We start from the raw sequence: 13944 nt of genomic DNA, 5'->3' as shown, positions 1-13944 counted from the left end.
CTTTGGGATCCCAAACATTCCACTACATTCCGACGAGTCAGCTGCCGTCACTCTCGCTCGGAACGTGACAGCTACGGATGACTCGGCTACAGGATGTTCTTTTCTCTTCAAATATCTATCCAATGACATTTGCTCTCACTCCCACAGCCACATCACTATATTTCACAGCCTCCTTATTCTTTAATATCGGACTGATCGTAGATTTCGCCATGCTGTATTCCCTTGCCAGATCAGACACTCGCACACCTCCTTCATATTTTGCGATTATTTCTTTCTTAAATGCAATAGTTGTACGCACTACTTTTCTTTTGTCACTTTAAGCAGCACTTACTTTCTTTGGAAGCATGATTAGGGGCTAAAACTCTTTGTACACTTATATTAAACGCTCGAGCAAAACGCAGCACGTCCGCTAGCGACAACAGTTGGTCACGGAGAGAGCGATACACCCGTGCGCTGCTCAGCTCCCCACCCTCGCGTATGCACTCACGCGTCGTATTGGCATTCGAACACCGATTGATGTTCGAACGCCGAAGCAAGAATATCTGGAATACCAGGTACCACTGTGTGTGTGTGTATATATATATATATATATATATATATATATATATATATATATATATATATATATATATATATATACAGTGAGACCTCCACTTACGAACTTAATTGATTCCCAGACAGAGTGTGTAAGGCAAAAAGTGTGTATCTCAAAAAAACAATTCCCATAGGAAACCATTAAAATGGGAATAATCCGTTCCCGGGTTTCCATAAAATATACTTTTCAACTAAATAAGCCTTAAAACTACACACAACCTACCTTATCCTATGTATAATAAACGTGCTATTGTATTGTAATGAAAGAAATACACTGCACTGTATAATAAAGTCACTTTATTTACATTTGTGATGGTCATTGATGGCTCTTAATTGACACCTGTTGCTTTCTGACTTGTAAGGTCTTACGAAACTGAGGCATCACATTATCATTCATCATGTTGATGATTCTTATAGCCTTTTCTGAATGGAACTGCTCAATAAAAGCCTGCACATCAACTGTTGAATGGCCTGCTTCTGCTTGTCCTCTTGAAGGCAAATCAAATTCTCTGTGTTGATGACCTCATTATGGTCAGCAACAAGCTCCTCGATGTCATCTGCATTCACTTCGAGTCCCGTAGGTGCTGGCAGAGATTTTATAACAACAAAAGGCTCTGTCCGATGTCTGACGGAGTCCGATGATTCCACGGACGTGGAATAAAACGTGACAAAAGAAGGCGGGCGGGGCGAATAAAATGGCACACTCGCGTCTAACAATCACCTCGTGCAAAGCAAACACTTGAAGCACAAGCAAACATTTGGAGCACAAGACATTGCGATGGACTTTCGTCGTAATCATGTCACTGGTGAGGTGACAGTGACTTGTTGAAATGAAATGAAATTGCAGAACGACAATGAAATGAAGTGTCGCGAACGTAGGCCACGCCCGACCAAAACAACGTTTCCTGATATGATGTAAACAACACATAAATGCTTTACTGTTTTTCATACTGACTTGGTAGGTCAGTAAAATACAGACATAGATCAAGATATAGCCGAAAGCGAAAGACCGTCATGTAAAATGGTGTGGCTGATAATGGCGTAGCTCGCTTCGAGTGAAATGAGGCAATCCACTCTGGTTTCTGCTCAGATCGCATACATCTTTTCCCTTTTATTAAAGATTTCCGTGCGGAGCAACTGCAAGAGTATTTTCAATTTTTGATGCTCTGCGCAAGCGGAGATATCTCATTCTGTTTAAATGTAGAAATTCCTCATTTAGTTATTTACCAATATGGCGAGCGCGACTAACGTTTCAGCCTAGTATAATACCTGATTGTCTCATATATTTTAAAGCAGTGTTTTTTAACCTTTTTTGAACCAGGACGCGTTTTTTTACATTGTTTTTTTTGAGGCACACCACGAACCATTTCGCTGGAAAGAGGCAATCAGTGACGTGTTGCCACATGGACGAATATTAAATTACCCTCCCAGTCTTTTCAGCACGAATACAGGACAATGACATAATATTGGCAGAAAATGATGAACACATGTTTGTAAAAGGGGCATTGAATAGTTTCTCAAGGCACAGCTGACGATCTCTCACGGCCGCGGCACTGTGGTTGAAAATCACTGTTTTAAAGTACGAAATGTCTTAATTTACGTCATTTAAGAATCAACTGACTGATTTCTCTGATTTACCTACAATCCTTCGTGTCAAATAGTTTCACGTTTTCTCTGATTTACCCACAGTCCTTTGTGCCAAATAGTTTCGCGTTTCTCTGATTTACCCACAATCCTTTGTGCCAAATAAAGTTTCCGAGTGAGCTATAAACGACACCTCATTACGTTATTGTTTGTTCACACTAATTTGGTTCGTCGAGAGTACGGTATTTATCGGAAGTATACAGTACAGTATAGATAGAGCTGAATATGACACGCGAAAGTGAAAGACTGTCATGTAAAATGGTGTGGCTGACAATGGCGTCGCTCGTCTAAAGAGTCGAAAGGCAGTTCACTCTTGTTTCTGCTCAGATCGTATAAATCTTTCGCCTTTTACTAAAGATTTCCGTGGGGAGGAACAAGAGTCTACGAATTTTTTGCTGCTCTGCGAAAGCGGGGCTTACTCACTTTGTCAAGATGAACAAGCAGCGTTTTTAATGGTTTATTTTTCACAAACATAACCGTCCGAGGCCAACAGATTAGCGTTCCATAATGCCAAGTGGATCTGACTTGAACAAGGAAAAATGCAGTTTTATATATATATATATATATAATTTGTTTTTCCCATGATGGCGACGCGTGCACACACAGCGGCTCCCCTCTCCCGGCAAATTGGTCTTTTCATGTTTATTATGCTTGTTAAAGTCATTATAAGTGCCTTGCATGCTGGGTCCGAGAGGACAGCAATTTCATCTGTGCTGTATGTCATGCATATTAGAATATTTGACAATAAAGCTGACTTTGACACATCCCGTAATCCTTTCAGAATTGTACCTTTTCTGCACTACCGTGTGCAAGTTGCTTTTCGCCATTGACGGCTTTCCCTTTGACCGCCCCTGCCCACTCATCGTTTTTTGGTATTGTTTATTTTTGATTATTCCCCTAGTCCTCTTTTTGGGACCAGCGCTTTGTGTTGTCGCTAAATAAATCATCCTGCATGGACCTCTGTCTCGTTGCAGGCTGGCTGTAGCGGTGGCAGCCGTATAATAAAAAAAGGTCTGGCGATTGTGGTCATAAGTACAGGTGGTTGTCACTCGAGTCGGTCGTAAATCGGAAGTCACCATCATTTTTTTCACCCATTTCTATATGGTCTTTTTTTCGTGCGAAATTTATTTAATAATAGAAAATTGAACACATTTCACAGCACAGGCAAGGGTGCTGTACGCTCAACGATGGGACAGGGGGGAAACCTTGAAAATGAGTGAGAAAAAAACTACATTTTATAACCATAACTAAAAGTAAAAAAAAACAATTTCAATGTTGCCCAGGGGAAAATAAAGAATGTAAATACATTACAATCAGCCTGATAAAGCCTGCTCGGATGAGTTTCTCACCAGTATCGGTTCTTGAGTGTCTTTTTAGGAGTCCCTTCACAGAAATCTTTGGCCACAAGCAGAGAAGCAGAGAAGGAAAATGGTTTCACATCAGTGTGGATTCTTGTGTGGTTAATTACAGTAATTGGCCCTTCTGGGAGAATTGCTTGCCACTGGGCAGGCAAAATATTTCTCAGCAGTGCGGATGATTGTGTGGCTAATTGAAATGCCCTTCTTCGAGAATCATTTGCAAAAAAACTGGGCATGCAAAAGCTTTCTCACCGGTGTGGATTCTCACGTGCACTTAAGTGATGCTTCCTTAAAAATCTTTTCCCCTTCTGAGAGAATCCTTTGCCACAAACTGAGCAGGAAAAAGGTTTCTCACCACTGTGGATTCTTGTGTGGTGAATTAAATTGGCCTTCTTAGAGAATCCTTTGCCGCAAACTGAACAGGAAAATGCTTTCTCAGAATCAGAAAACCTTTATTCGTCACACAATGGGGAAATTTGCAGTCCACAGCAGCAATTTGAAAGGGGGTGGGATGGAGGGGTTAAGGATAGAAAATAAGGTTTTCTAAGCATAACAAAATAAAAATGTCAACTGTATACTGTACAAATGTAAATGTACAAAACCGCTTCATAAAAAAACTGTACATGGTGCAAGCACCAAGAAAGGCAGATTGATATATTGCATCAACCCTTATTTAGAAGTGTCCAGTTTATTCTTTTTTTTTTCACGTGTGATCATTGAGAATTGCAAAGCGTGACAGCAGTCGATAGGAACGAGCGGTGGTACCGCTCCTTCTTGCAGCGCGGGTGTAACAGTCTCTGGCTGAACGAGCTACCCAGTGCTGTCAGGGTGGGCAGGAGGGGATGGTAGGGGCTGTCAATCATAGCTTTTAGTTTAGCCAGCGTCCGTCTGTTGCCCACCTCCTCCAGAGAATCCAGCGAGCAGCCCAGGACAGAACTGGCCCTCTTGACAAGGTTCTCCAGTCTTTTCCTGTCCCGGGTGGTGATGCTGCCTGACCAGCAGACAATTCCATAGTGGATGGCTGAAGCCGCCACAGAGTCATAGAAAGTCTTTAGGAGTGATCCCTGAACTCGAAAAGACCTCAGTTACCATCAGTGTTTGTAGTCCAGTCCAGTTTATTGTTCAGAGTAACACCCATGTACTTGTAGGAGGTCACCCTCTCAATGCCCAAACCCTGAATGTTCAACGGTGCAGGTGAGGATTGAGGATTGTTTCCTGCAGAGGATTGTTTCCTGCCGAACCACTGTGGGTTCTGGTGTGGCGAATTAAATGGCCTTTCCGAGAGAATCCTTTGCCACACACTGAGCAGGAAAAAGGTTTCTCACCACTGTGGATTCTTGTGTGGCGAATTAAATGGCCTTTCCGAGAGAATCCTTTGCCACACACTGAGCAGGAAAAAGGTTTCTCACCAGTGTGGATTCTTGTGTGTTTACTTAAGGTTCCCTTCTGAGAGAATCCTTGGCCACAAACTGAACAGGAAAAAGGTTTCTCACCACTGTGGATTCTTGTGTGGCGAATTAAATGGTCCTTCTTAGAGAATCCTTTGCTACAAAATGAACAGGAAAAAGGTTTATCACCATTGTGGGTTCTTGTGTGGCTAATTAAATGGCCCTTCTCAGAGAATGCTTTGCCACAAATAGAACAGGAAAAAGGTTTCTCACCAGTGTGGATTATTGCGTGTTTACTTAAGCTTCCCTTCTCAGAGAATGCTTTGCCACACACTGAACAGGAAAAAGGTTTCTCACCAGTGTGGATTCTTGTGTGTTTACTTAAGCTTCCCTTCTCAGAGAAGGCTTTGCCACACACTGAACAGGAAAAAGGTTTCTCACCAGTGTGGATTCTTGTGTGGATCATCAAAGAGTGCTTCTGAGTGAATCCTTTGCCACAAACTGAACAAAAAAAATGTTTCTCACCAGTGTGGGTTTTCGCATGCTTTTTCAAATGACTCTGATCAGTAAACATTTTGCCACACAGAGAAGATTTGCAGGACTTGTTGCCAGTGCGACATGTCAGATCACCGTCAGACTCTTCATCTTGACCATCATCATTTGATGATCTGTTGTCCTCATTTTTGGTGCAAGGGTGCTCGGGCTCCTCTCTTTTAATGCCGCAGGCTTCCTCTTCTTCCTCCTTCAGCCGCGCGGGACAAGTATCTTCCCTGACGTCTGCACGACACAAAAAGACAGACACACATGAACATGAAAGTTACTTAGAGATAAATGAGTTTAGATTACCACTCAAAATGTGACATGAACAGCATCACATTTGTGGTGGATTTCAAAAGACTGACGTCGGCGGAGAAAAAGTGCTGCTTTTTTCCAGAAATGCTGCTTTTTCCGTGCAAACACAATCTCTTTCTATTTGTCTCTATCTGTCTCAGCGCGCACACTTCCTTCCCCCAGCCACACACTTACACACTCAAATACACAGCTTTTAGCACCAACTTTTTGAATTAGAACATTTTGCCGAAGATGAGGCATGTAAATCTTTTTTTTCGTCCTTAACTAAACAAATTGTCAAAAAGACTTTATCAACATCGCAGGGATAATACTAGTGGGCCTCAATCGGCAGTATATATGCACCTAAAAGCTAGCTCATTTGACGACAATGAGGTGAAAATCTTAGCGAAAGAACATAGATGGTTTGAAAGGGGAGTAAAAGAAGCGATTCTCATAAAACAACTAAATCCTTCATTAAACCGGTCTGGTGGGGTGAGGTTCAATTTGGATCGTTCATACAATAGCCTGCTTAGGCAACCTTAGTAATGCTGATGATGTGATACCGGAGGTAGTGGGGCAATCAGGCCAGTCGTTAGTCAGGAATGTCGGAACAATCGGTGGGGCCACAGGGAGTGGTCCTCTGCTCCCCCCATCCTGAGAGTAGGGACCTATCATAGCAGTGTCCGGCGCCGCCATGTCTGGACATTAGGGACATATATAGAGGCCCGATACTACCAGTAAGACTTTAGTTAGCTGAAGAAGCATCTTGGATAAGAAGCGAAACGTCCGACACCTTCAAAAAGTACAGATGACGGCTGAAGAAACCTTTTCATCGATGGACCACTCCCGTACGACTGAGAGCTTACACAGACATAACTTAAAGTTTAAAAAAAAATAATGTCAATGTTCTCACGGGGAAAATAAAGAATGTAAATACATTAAAATCAGCCTGATAAAGCCTACTCGGATGAGTTTCTCACCAGTATCGGTTCTGTTGTCATCATTTTTGGTGCAAGGGTGCTCGGGCTCCTCTCTTTTAATGTCGCAGGGTTCCTCTTCTTCCTTCTTCAGTCGCGCAGGACAAGCATCTTCGCTGATGTCTGCATGACACAAAATGACAGACACACATGCAATTATGATGAACGTTACTCAGAGATAAATGAGTTCAGATTACCACTCAAAATGTGACATGAACAGCATCACGTTTGTGGTGGATTTCAAAAGACTGACGTCGGCGGAGAAAAAGTGCTGCTTTTTCCAGAAATGCTGCTTTTTCCGTGCAAACACAATCTCTTTCTATTTGTCTCTTTGTCTCAGCGCGCACACTTCCTTCCCCCAGCCACACACACACACTCACAGACACAGCTTTTAGCACATGTGCGTTCTTAGCCGAAGGGCTTCACACCCGTATGTGTCTAGTTTGCAAGAACTTTTTTAATTAGAACATTTTGCCGAACATAAAGCATGTAAAGCTTTTTTTCGTTCTTGTATGTCTGGAACTGTTCAAACAAGCCTATGGTGAACATGCAAAAGTTTTTTTTGCGTGTGTGAGTTCTCATGTGTCTTTTGGGCAATTTTTTTTGGTGCACATGGTGCAACCAAAGGGATTCTGAAAGGCGATGGGAAATTAAAGTATGATTATTCTTATTCTTTACTGCGTGCGTTCACTTGTGCTTCATCAGGTTGATAGTGCGGGAGAAACTCTGCTCCTAATGTGTGCATCTCTGTCGATGCTACTCCTCACGACACACACACACACACACAAACGGGGAAAGACAGAGAGAGAGAGAGAGAGAGAGAGAGAGAGAGAGAGAGAGAGAGAGAGAGAGAGAGAGAGAGAGAGAGAGAGAGAGAGAGAGAGAGAGAGAGAGAGAGAGAGAGAGAGAGAGAGAGAGAGAGAGAGAGAGAGAGAAAAAAGTGAGACTGACTTACAGCAGCAAATGCTCCGATTGGTCTCTAGTCAGCTAGTCGCTAGTCGAACAAGCAAATACGAGTTGTTCATATCATTACAAGAGCCACTTTGTGTCAGAATCGGTTTGGTCATAAACAAAAGTCCTGATGTCGCACAAGCTGGAAATTAAATGTATTATTCTTATTCTCTTGTTGAGTGTGTTTAATGGTATGAGTGGCAAAGTCATGTTTAGGTTGTTCGCACAGTGATGTTGCCTGCTGAGAGAAGGGAATTTTCGTAGGTTGTGATAAATATAGTCCAGCCTATCATGTGTACTATCCTGAGACAAGAAAAATATCCTGTGACTGTAAAGTGTTGAGAGTTTTGAAAGGTGCTTATAAATGAAATGTATTATTATTATAAAAGTCCTGAAACATAGACTGGTGACGTTTATCACAAAAAAAACAGCACAGATAATCAGACTCAAACAGGTTGTGACATGTGGGACGACATTCAGAGTTACAGAAAAACACCACGAAAGGTAATCAAGCAGAGTCAGGGACAGCTTGAGGAAAGAAAATAGCCGAGTGCTGAAGAAACAGTAGAGACAGATCTGACTCAGGCGGCCAGTGTTCAGACAGAACAAGAAAGGAGGTGTCCTATAAGACAAAGACTCCAGAATATTTAAAGGAGTACCAATGTAAAATTGAGTGTGATGATGACAAAAACGAAAATATTGAGTATTTCTACAGGGTGATTTATGGCATACCGAAGACATTTAAAGAGGCTATGGAGTCTGAAAACTCAAAAATGTGGGCTACTGCAATGAAAGAGGAGATGAAATCTTTGACAGAAAATGAGACTTTCACTCTGACTTCACGTAGTAGTGGGAGGTCGCTGGATGTACACAGTGAAAGAGAACCCAGATGGATCTGAGACTTGTAAAGCCAGATATGTTGCAAAAGGATATGGTCAAGTGGAAGGAATTGACTATAAAGAGACACCTAGATCAAACATGGTAGCTGATGTTCTTCCAAAGCAGTGACAAAAGGTTAGCTTGAAAGGTTCAGGGGATATTTGTTTGGAGAGTAATGTGAACTGGAAAATGTGAATACTTTGAAGTTAACAGAATATTGCCAATATGTAAAATGTTTTATTTTTCCAACGAGGTATTTCTCATTTTGATATTTGTTTACTACAGAGTTGTAAACATGTCTTTGAGTGGGAGTATTGAGTGTGTTTGATGGTATGAGTGGCAAAGTCATGTTGAGGTTGTTCGCACAGTGATGTTGCCTGCGGACAAGTGAACCTGTGAGACCAGGATGTTGTAATGCTTTTTCTGAGCATGCGAAGAATAAACGGCCCATTAGTGAGTTCCAAGACCGAAGACAGACACGGCTGTGCGTCATTATTCCCCTGTGAATATTAGCCATCATTAAAGTAAATGGATACTTTGGTGACTGTAATAACGCTAAGACTGCTGCAGCAATGTCCAGCGCTACATTTCTACTGTGGGCGTTCACTTGTGCTTCATCAGGTTGGTCTTGTGGGAGAATCTCTGCCTCATATGTGTGCATCTCTGTCTATGCTACTCCTCACCACACAAACACACACAAAACAGGGAGAGAGAGAAAGAGTGACAGAGAGAGAGAGAGAAATACAGAAAGCGACTGACTCACAGCAGGGAATGCTCCGTTTGGTCAGTCAGGCATCGCAAGTCGAACAAATACATATGAGTTTTTCATATTAGTGATGAATTCCGGCTCTCTGAAAAGAGCCGGAATTCCCAACTTCTTTTGGATCGGCTCACTAAATCCTTCATTAAACCGGTTTGGTGGGGCGAGGTTCAATTTGGATCGTTCATACAATAGCCTGCTTAGGCAAAACAGGTTAGGCAACTTTCGCAATGCTGATGAGGGTCGTTATGCTGATGAGGTGATACCGGGGGGAGTGGGGGTAATAGGCCAGTCGTTAGTCAGGAATGTAGGAACAATCGGTGGGGCCACCGGTAGTGGTCCACTGCTCCCCCCAACCTGAGAGTAGGGACCTATCATAGCTGTGTCCGGCGCCGCCATGTCTGGACATTAGGGATAGATAAATAGGGCCGATACGACCAGTAAGACTTTAGTTCGCTGACAAAGCCTCTTGGATAGGAGGCGAAACGTCCGACACCTTCAAAAAAAGTACAGATGACGGCTGAAGAGACCTTCTCATCGATCCACTTTTAATGCAGTTCGGCGCAGGATCGGATATATCGATAGTCCGGTTATATCAATATTTTCTCCGACTCCCGAGAATATCGATATAACGAGACGTTACTGTATATCAAATATTTTTATTTATATGGCGGGATTTATGGGCGCACAGAGAGCATCCACTAACTTTCACATTCCCTGTGATTACTCTGGTCTGATGAGCAGCTGTCACTAATTGTCATTTCATATGAATAATGCTATCATACCAACTAGTAAAAATATCATAATTGAATAATAAGACCGGGGGCGAGGAATATAGAGGATAAAAAAGGTCGGCTCCCATTTCCGGCTCCTTGTTAGTCTCTAAGAGCCCGTTCGTTCGCGAACGACACACCACTAGTTCATATTACAAGAGCCACTTGATGTCAGAACCGGTTTGGTCAGAAACAAAAGTCCTGATGTCGCACAAGTTTCGAGACTTTTGATTCTATAAATATGTGACGAGAGCTTTGTGCCATTGTACTTGTGATTTCTTACAGCCGTTGTATGTTACACGGGGTTAGGGTTAAAAAAACAATACACGAAGCCTGTTCAAAAAAACTTGAAAACAAGCGAGACGAGCAGTAAGAGCCAACCTTGTCCGTGAAGACCAATTCTTGGCTGCATCCTCCAAATGGCGTCCTGCAGCTGACGTTGTCCCTTGTGGTCCTCTTTTTCTTCATAAAGGTCCATCTCGTCTTCCGGTGTCCTTCTTGCGCACATTGTTCACAAGACAGTTCCAAAATGTTTCGCTTATGATCTCTGCGGAGCGATCTGTTGAGCACGAGGTCCTCTTTGTTAGCTGCTAGCAAACTCGGCTAAGCTAAGCAAAGCCTCGAAAGTCCAACGGAGATCGAGACGACTTTAGTCGGACACAAGCTTCAACGAAAGATGTTCTAACCGAGTAAGATAGTGTGGGCGCTCCGAGTGCTCAAAACGCCCGTTTTGAGCACGTCGTCGACAAATTCGGGAGAACTTGGTCAACGGGGGGCGACCGCGTTTTGGACCGCAGTCTCGGCAATTGTGAATATTCTCCATCCCGGAAACTGTCCACAGTAAACGCCGTTCACCACTTTCGAAATAAAAGCTTTCGAAGCCGTCAGCGGTTTGGATTTAAAATAATGTTTACAAATGATTCAGGCAACGACGCGTTCACCCAGAAAAAAAATGAACACGGTCTAAGAATAGCACGAAGAATAGACAGGAAAAAAGTCAACATAAACGCTCAATCAAAACTGACAAATCTACATTAGTACATTATTGTAACTGGCGGGTATCTTGTCATTGGTTGCCACGAATACAAAAATATCATTTATTTAGACTTGTTCTGTAAAAGTGTTTAATATTTCTATGCGAAACTTTATGTTTGTGTTTTCTAAAAATCGTCTTCGATACTTTATTTATTCATTGTCGCTTCCGTGTGTTGAGATCTTCTGCGCTTTCGCGATGCATTTGGGAGAATAAAGAGTCGAGAAGGTCTTGTTTAGATTGCACAAGTAGGATATTTATTTGCCGGAGCACATAGAGCAGCCGCTGCGCTCATCGTCGTACGAGAGAAGTCACTCACATACAAACATACACTGGCTGTAGTTCCATTTCGAACAAAGGACTCCGGTTCTTTGTACAGATGGTTATTCTTTAATGTGATTTTACACCAACGTCATCACCATCACCAGCACCACCACCGTAGAACTACAAACAAGTATAAAATATCGGTTATTTACACACAAACATTTGGACCCCACATCAATGAAATAAAACGTATGCAACAAAATTGTACAAACCACTTTGCCCGCTTTCTGTCCGAAATAGCAGCAGGTCAACTACGGGACATCGGTCATAAACAAATGCATCAGCTGCAGTTACACTCCCACCAATCACACAGTGATTCTTGAACCCTTTACAATGCATATATATTTTTCAACAAAGCAAACAAAAACTGGAGTGAATCCTCTAGTCTGCTTCTAGCAATAGAACTGTTTTGTGTATAGCCCTCTCTACGTAACGTGGCTGCAATGTGCTCTTTTAAGTTCTGGATCTTCACTGTCAATTTCTTCAACACCATTTTTATCTTCTGTGGGGAGTTCCTTTTGCCATAGGAAACTGGGCCCAGTAAACCAATTTGACGCTATAAGCTCTCTGACAGTGAGCCCGCGAGATGCATGGTCAGCTGGGTTTTCTTCGGAAGCAACATGTCGCCACTGACTTGGTTCTGTGCTTGATTTGATCCGCTGGATTCGATTAGCTACGAACACATGGAACCGCCTTGCATCATTATTGAGGTAGCCAAGGACAACCTTTGAGTCGGTCCAAAAGTATTCCTGGAGGCCTTCCAATTACAACTCTTGTTTAAGCAGATCACTTATTCTCGTGGCCACTACTGCCGCAGAGAGTTCCAATCTTGGGATTGTTGTTATTTTTATAGGTGCAATTCTTGCTTTTCCCATGACTAGAGTGCAGTGGACTACTCCAGACTTGGAAACCGTTCTAAGGTAGGAACATTCACCATATCCGGATGAGCTGGCATCGGAAAAATGATGAAGTTCATACTGCTGAACTTCCTTAGTTGTTGTATTTCTATGGAAGGGAGATTGTGGAGGTCTGCCAGCCAGGCTTTCCACTGTGGCTTGAGTTCAACAGGTAGTGGCTCGTCCCAACCTATTCTGTCGTGACACATCCTTTGTAGAATCAGCTTTCCCATTAGGATGATAGGGGAGAGAAATCCAAGAGGATCAAAGACTGAGGCTACTGTACCCAACACTTCTCTTCTGGTAGAAGGATTTACCTTAACTGTAGCTCTAAACTGGAACTTGTCTGAACTGATGCACCATTGGATCCCGAGAGCTCGTTCCATCTTGTGTTCTCCAAGGGACATGTCCAGGTCAGTTGCTCCTTTAGCACATTCTTCCTTGGGGATCGTTTCGATCACCCTTTTGTTGTTACTGATGAACTTGTGTAAGCGAAGCTTTCCAGTTCTGCAGTTCTCTCGCTTCTTGAATAAGTTGGATTGCTTTAGTTTCACTGTCGACGCTTGTCAGTCCATCGTCAACATAAAAGTTGCGCTGAATGAATCTTACTGTCAACTCACTGAACTGTGTTTCTCCTTCTGACGCCAAGTGCTTGAGGCCAAAGTTGGCACATCCTGGCGAAGACGCAAGTGGACCTTCATACGATACACTGATGGTGGATCTTCCATCTTGCCTTTGTCCCACCACAGGAATCGGAGGTAATCTTGGTCTTGCTGTGCAACATGAAACTGGTGAAACATACGCTCCACATCGCACATAATAGCCACCTTTCCCTTTCTGAAACGACACAAAACACCAACAAGGGTATTTGTGAGGTCTGGTCCAGTCAGCAGATGCTCATTGAGTGACGTGTTTCTAAACTTTGCCGAGCAATCAAAAACAACTCGAATCTTTCCAGGCGTTTTGGGATGGTAAACTCCATGGTGAGGGATATACCATGATGTTTGACTTTCTATTTCTGTCACTGGGACCCTTTCAGCATCACCTCTTGTTATTATATCCTCCATGAAAATCACATAGTCATTATAATATTTCTCATCCCTTTTTAGACGCTTCTTAAGACATTTCAGTCGATGCTCTGCGCATGCTCTCTTGTTTGGCAGACTTGGCCTTCCTTCCTTGAAAGGCAGCGGCATCTCGTAGTGACCATCCGGTTTCTGCTTGATGCCCTGCTTCAGTTTTCTGATGAATTGAAGATCTTCTTGTGAAGTTGGTACTTCTTCACTTGTCCTTTCAGCAAAGTCTGTCTCAAACACCTTGATAATGTCTAACGGAGAGATCATTTCTTTGACTTGTGTTCTGAAGGCAAAGTGGACTTCAGACTCGAGCATTGAATGAGCCCTGTAAGTTGGCGTGACTTGTTTTGTGGTGACGCGGTGACTAACACCGATTTCATCTTCATAATCTGAAGTAGCGCTATTATATCCAATGATACTCCAACCCAGCACAGACTTGAGCGCAAAAGGTTCATCTCCA

General features: G+C 42.8%; 2 protein-coding genes, 1 non-coding gene and 1 pseudogene across 4 annotated transcripts in view; 2 read left to right on the top strand and 2 right to left on the bottom strand.

Annotated features, from left to right (window-relative positions):
• The window catches only part of LOC148899801 (uncharacterized), a 205621-nt gene that overhangs the window by 24733 nt on the left and 166944 nt on the right, over positions 1-13944 (bottom strand). The window lies entirely within an intron of this gene.
• LOC148899814 (U5 spliceosomal RNA) lies at positions 1665-1775 on the top strand. The gene has a single exon (XR_016114895.1). It is a non-coding gene; the product is annotated as a U5 spliceosomal RNA (small nuclear RNA).
• Positions 2548-2654, top strand: LOC148899813 (U5 spliceosomal RNA; annotated as a pseudogene).
• Positions 3282-11031, bottom strand: LOC148899812 (uncharacterized). Its single transcript, XM_088995291.1, has 3 exons — positions 10537-11031; positions 6796-6915; positions 3282-5761 (listed from the first exon to the last, which is right to left on the bottom strand). The coding sequence occupies exons 1-3, from the start codon at positions 10661-10663 to the stop codon at positions 4779-4781; spliced, it is 1230 nt and encodes a 409-aa protein (XP_088851417.1). The 5' UTR covers positions 10664-11031; the 3' UTR covers positions 3282-4778.

Source organism: Hippocampus bargibanti, linkage group LG04 (assembly GCF_051943395.1).
Source record: "Hippocampus bargibanti isolate YZ-2025 linkage group LG04, ASM5194339v1, whole genome shotgun sequence".
NCBI classification, from domain to species: domain Eukaryota; kingdom Metazoa; phylum Chordata; class Actinopteri; order Syngnathiformes; family Syngnathidae; genus Hippocampus; species Hippocampus bargibanti.
Note: the sequence above shows the minus strand (reverse complement) of the source record. Positions and strands in the feature narration are given on the sequence as shown.

Excerpts from the sequence above, each read along its gene's own strand:
- LOC148899812 (XM_088995291.1), bottom strand. The coding sequence starts at position 10,663 with ATGTGCGCAAGAAGGACACCGGAAGACGAGATGGACCTTTATGAAGAA. Across the intron at positions 6,916-10,536 it reads AATTGGTCTTCACGGACAAG|ACATCAGCGAAGATGCTTGT; the intron begins GTTGGCTCTTAC and ends TGTGTCATGCAG. Across the intron at positions 5,762-6,795 it reads TGACAACAGAACCGATACTG|ACGTCAGGGAAGATACTTGT; the intron begins GTGAGAAACTCA and ends TGTGTCGTGCAG.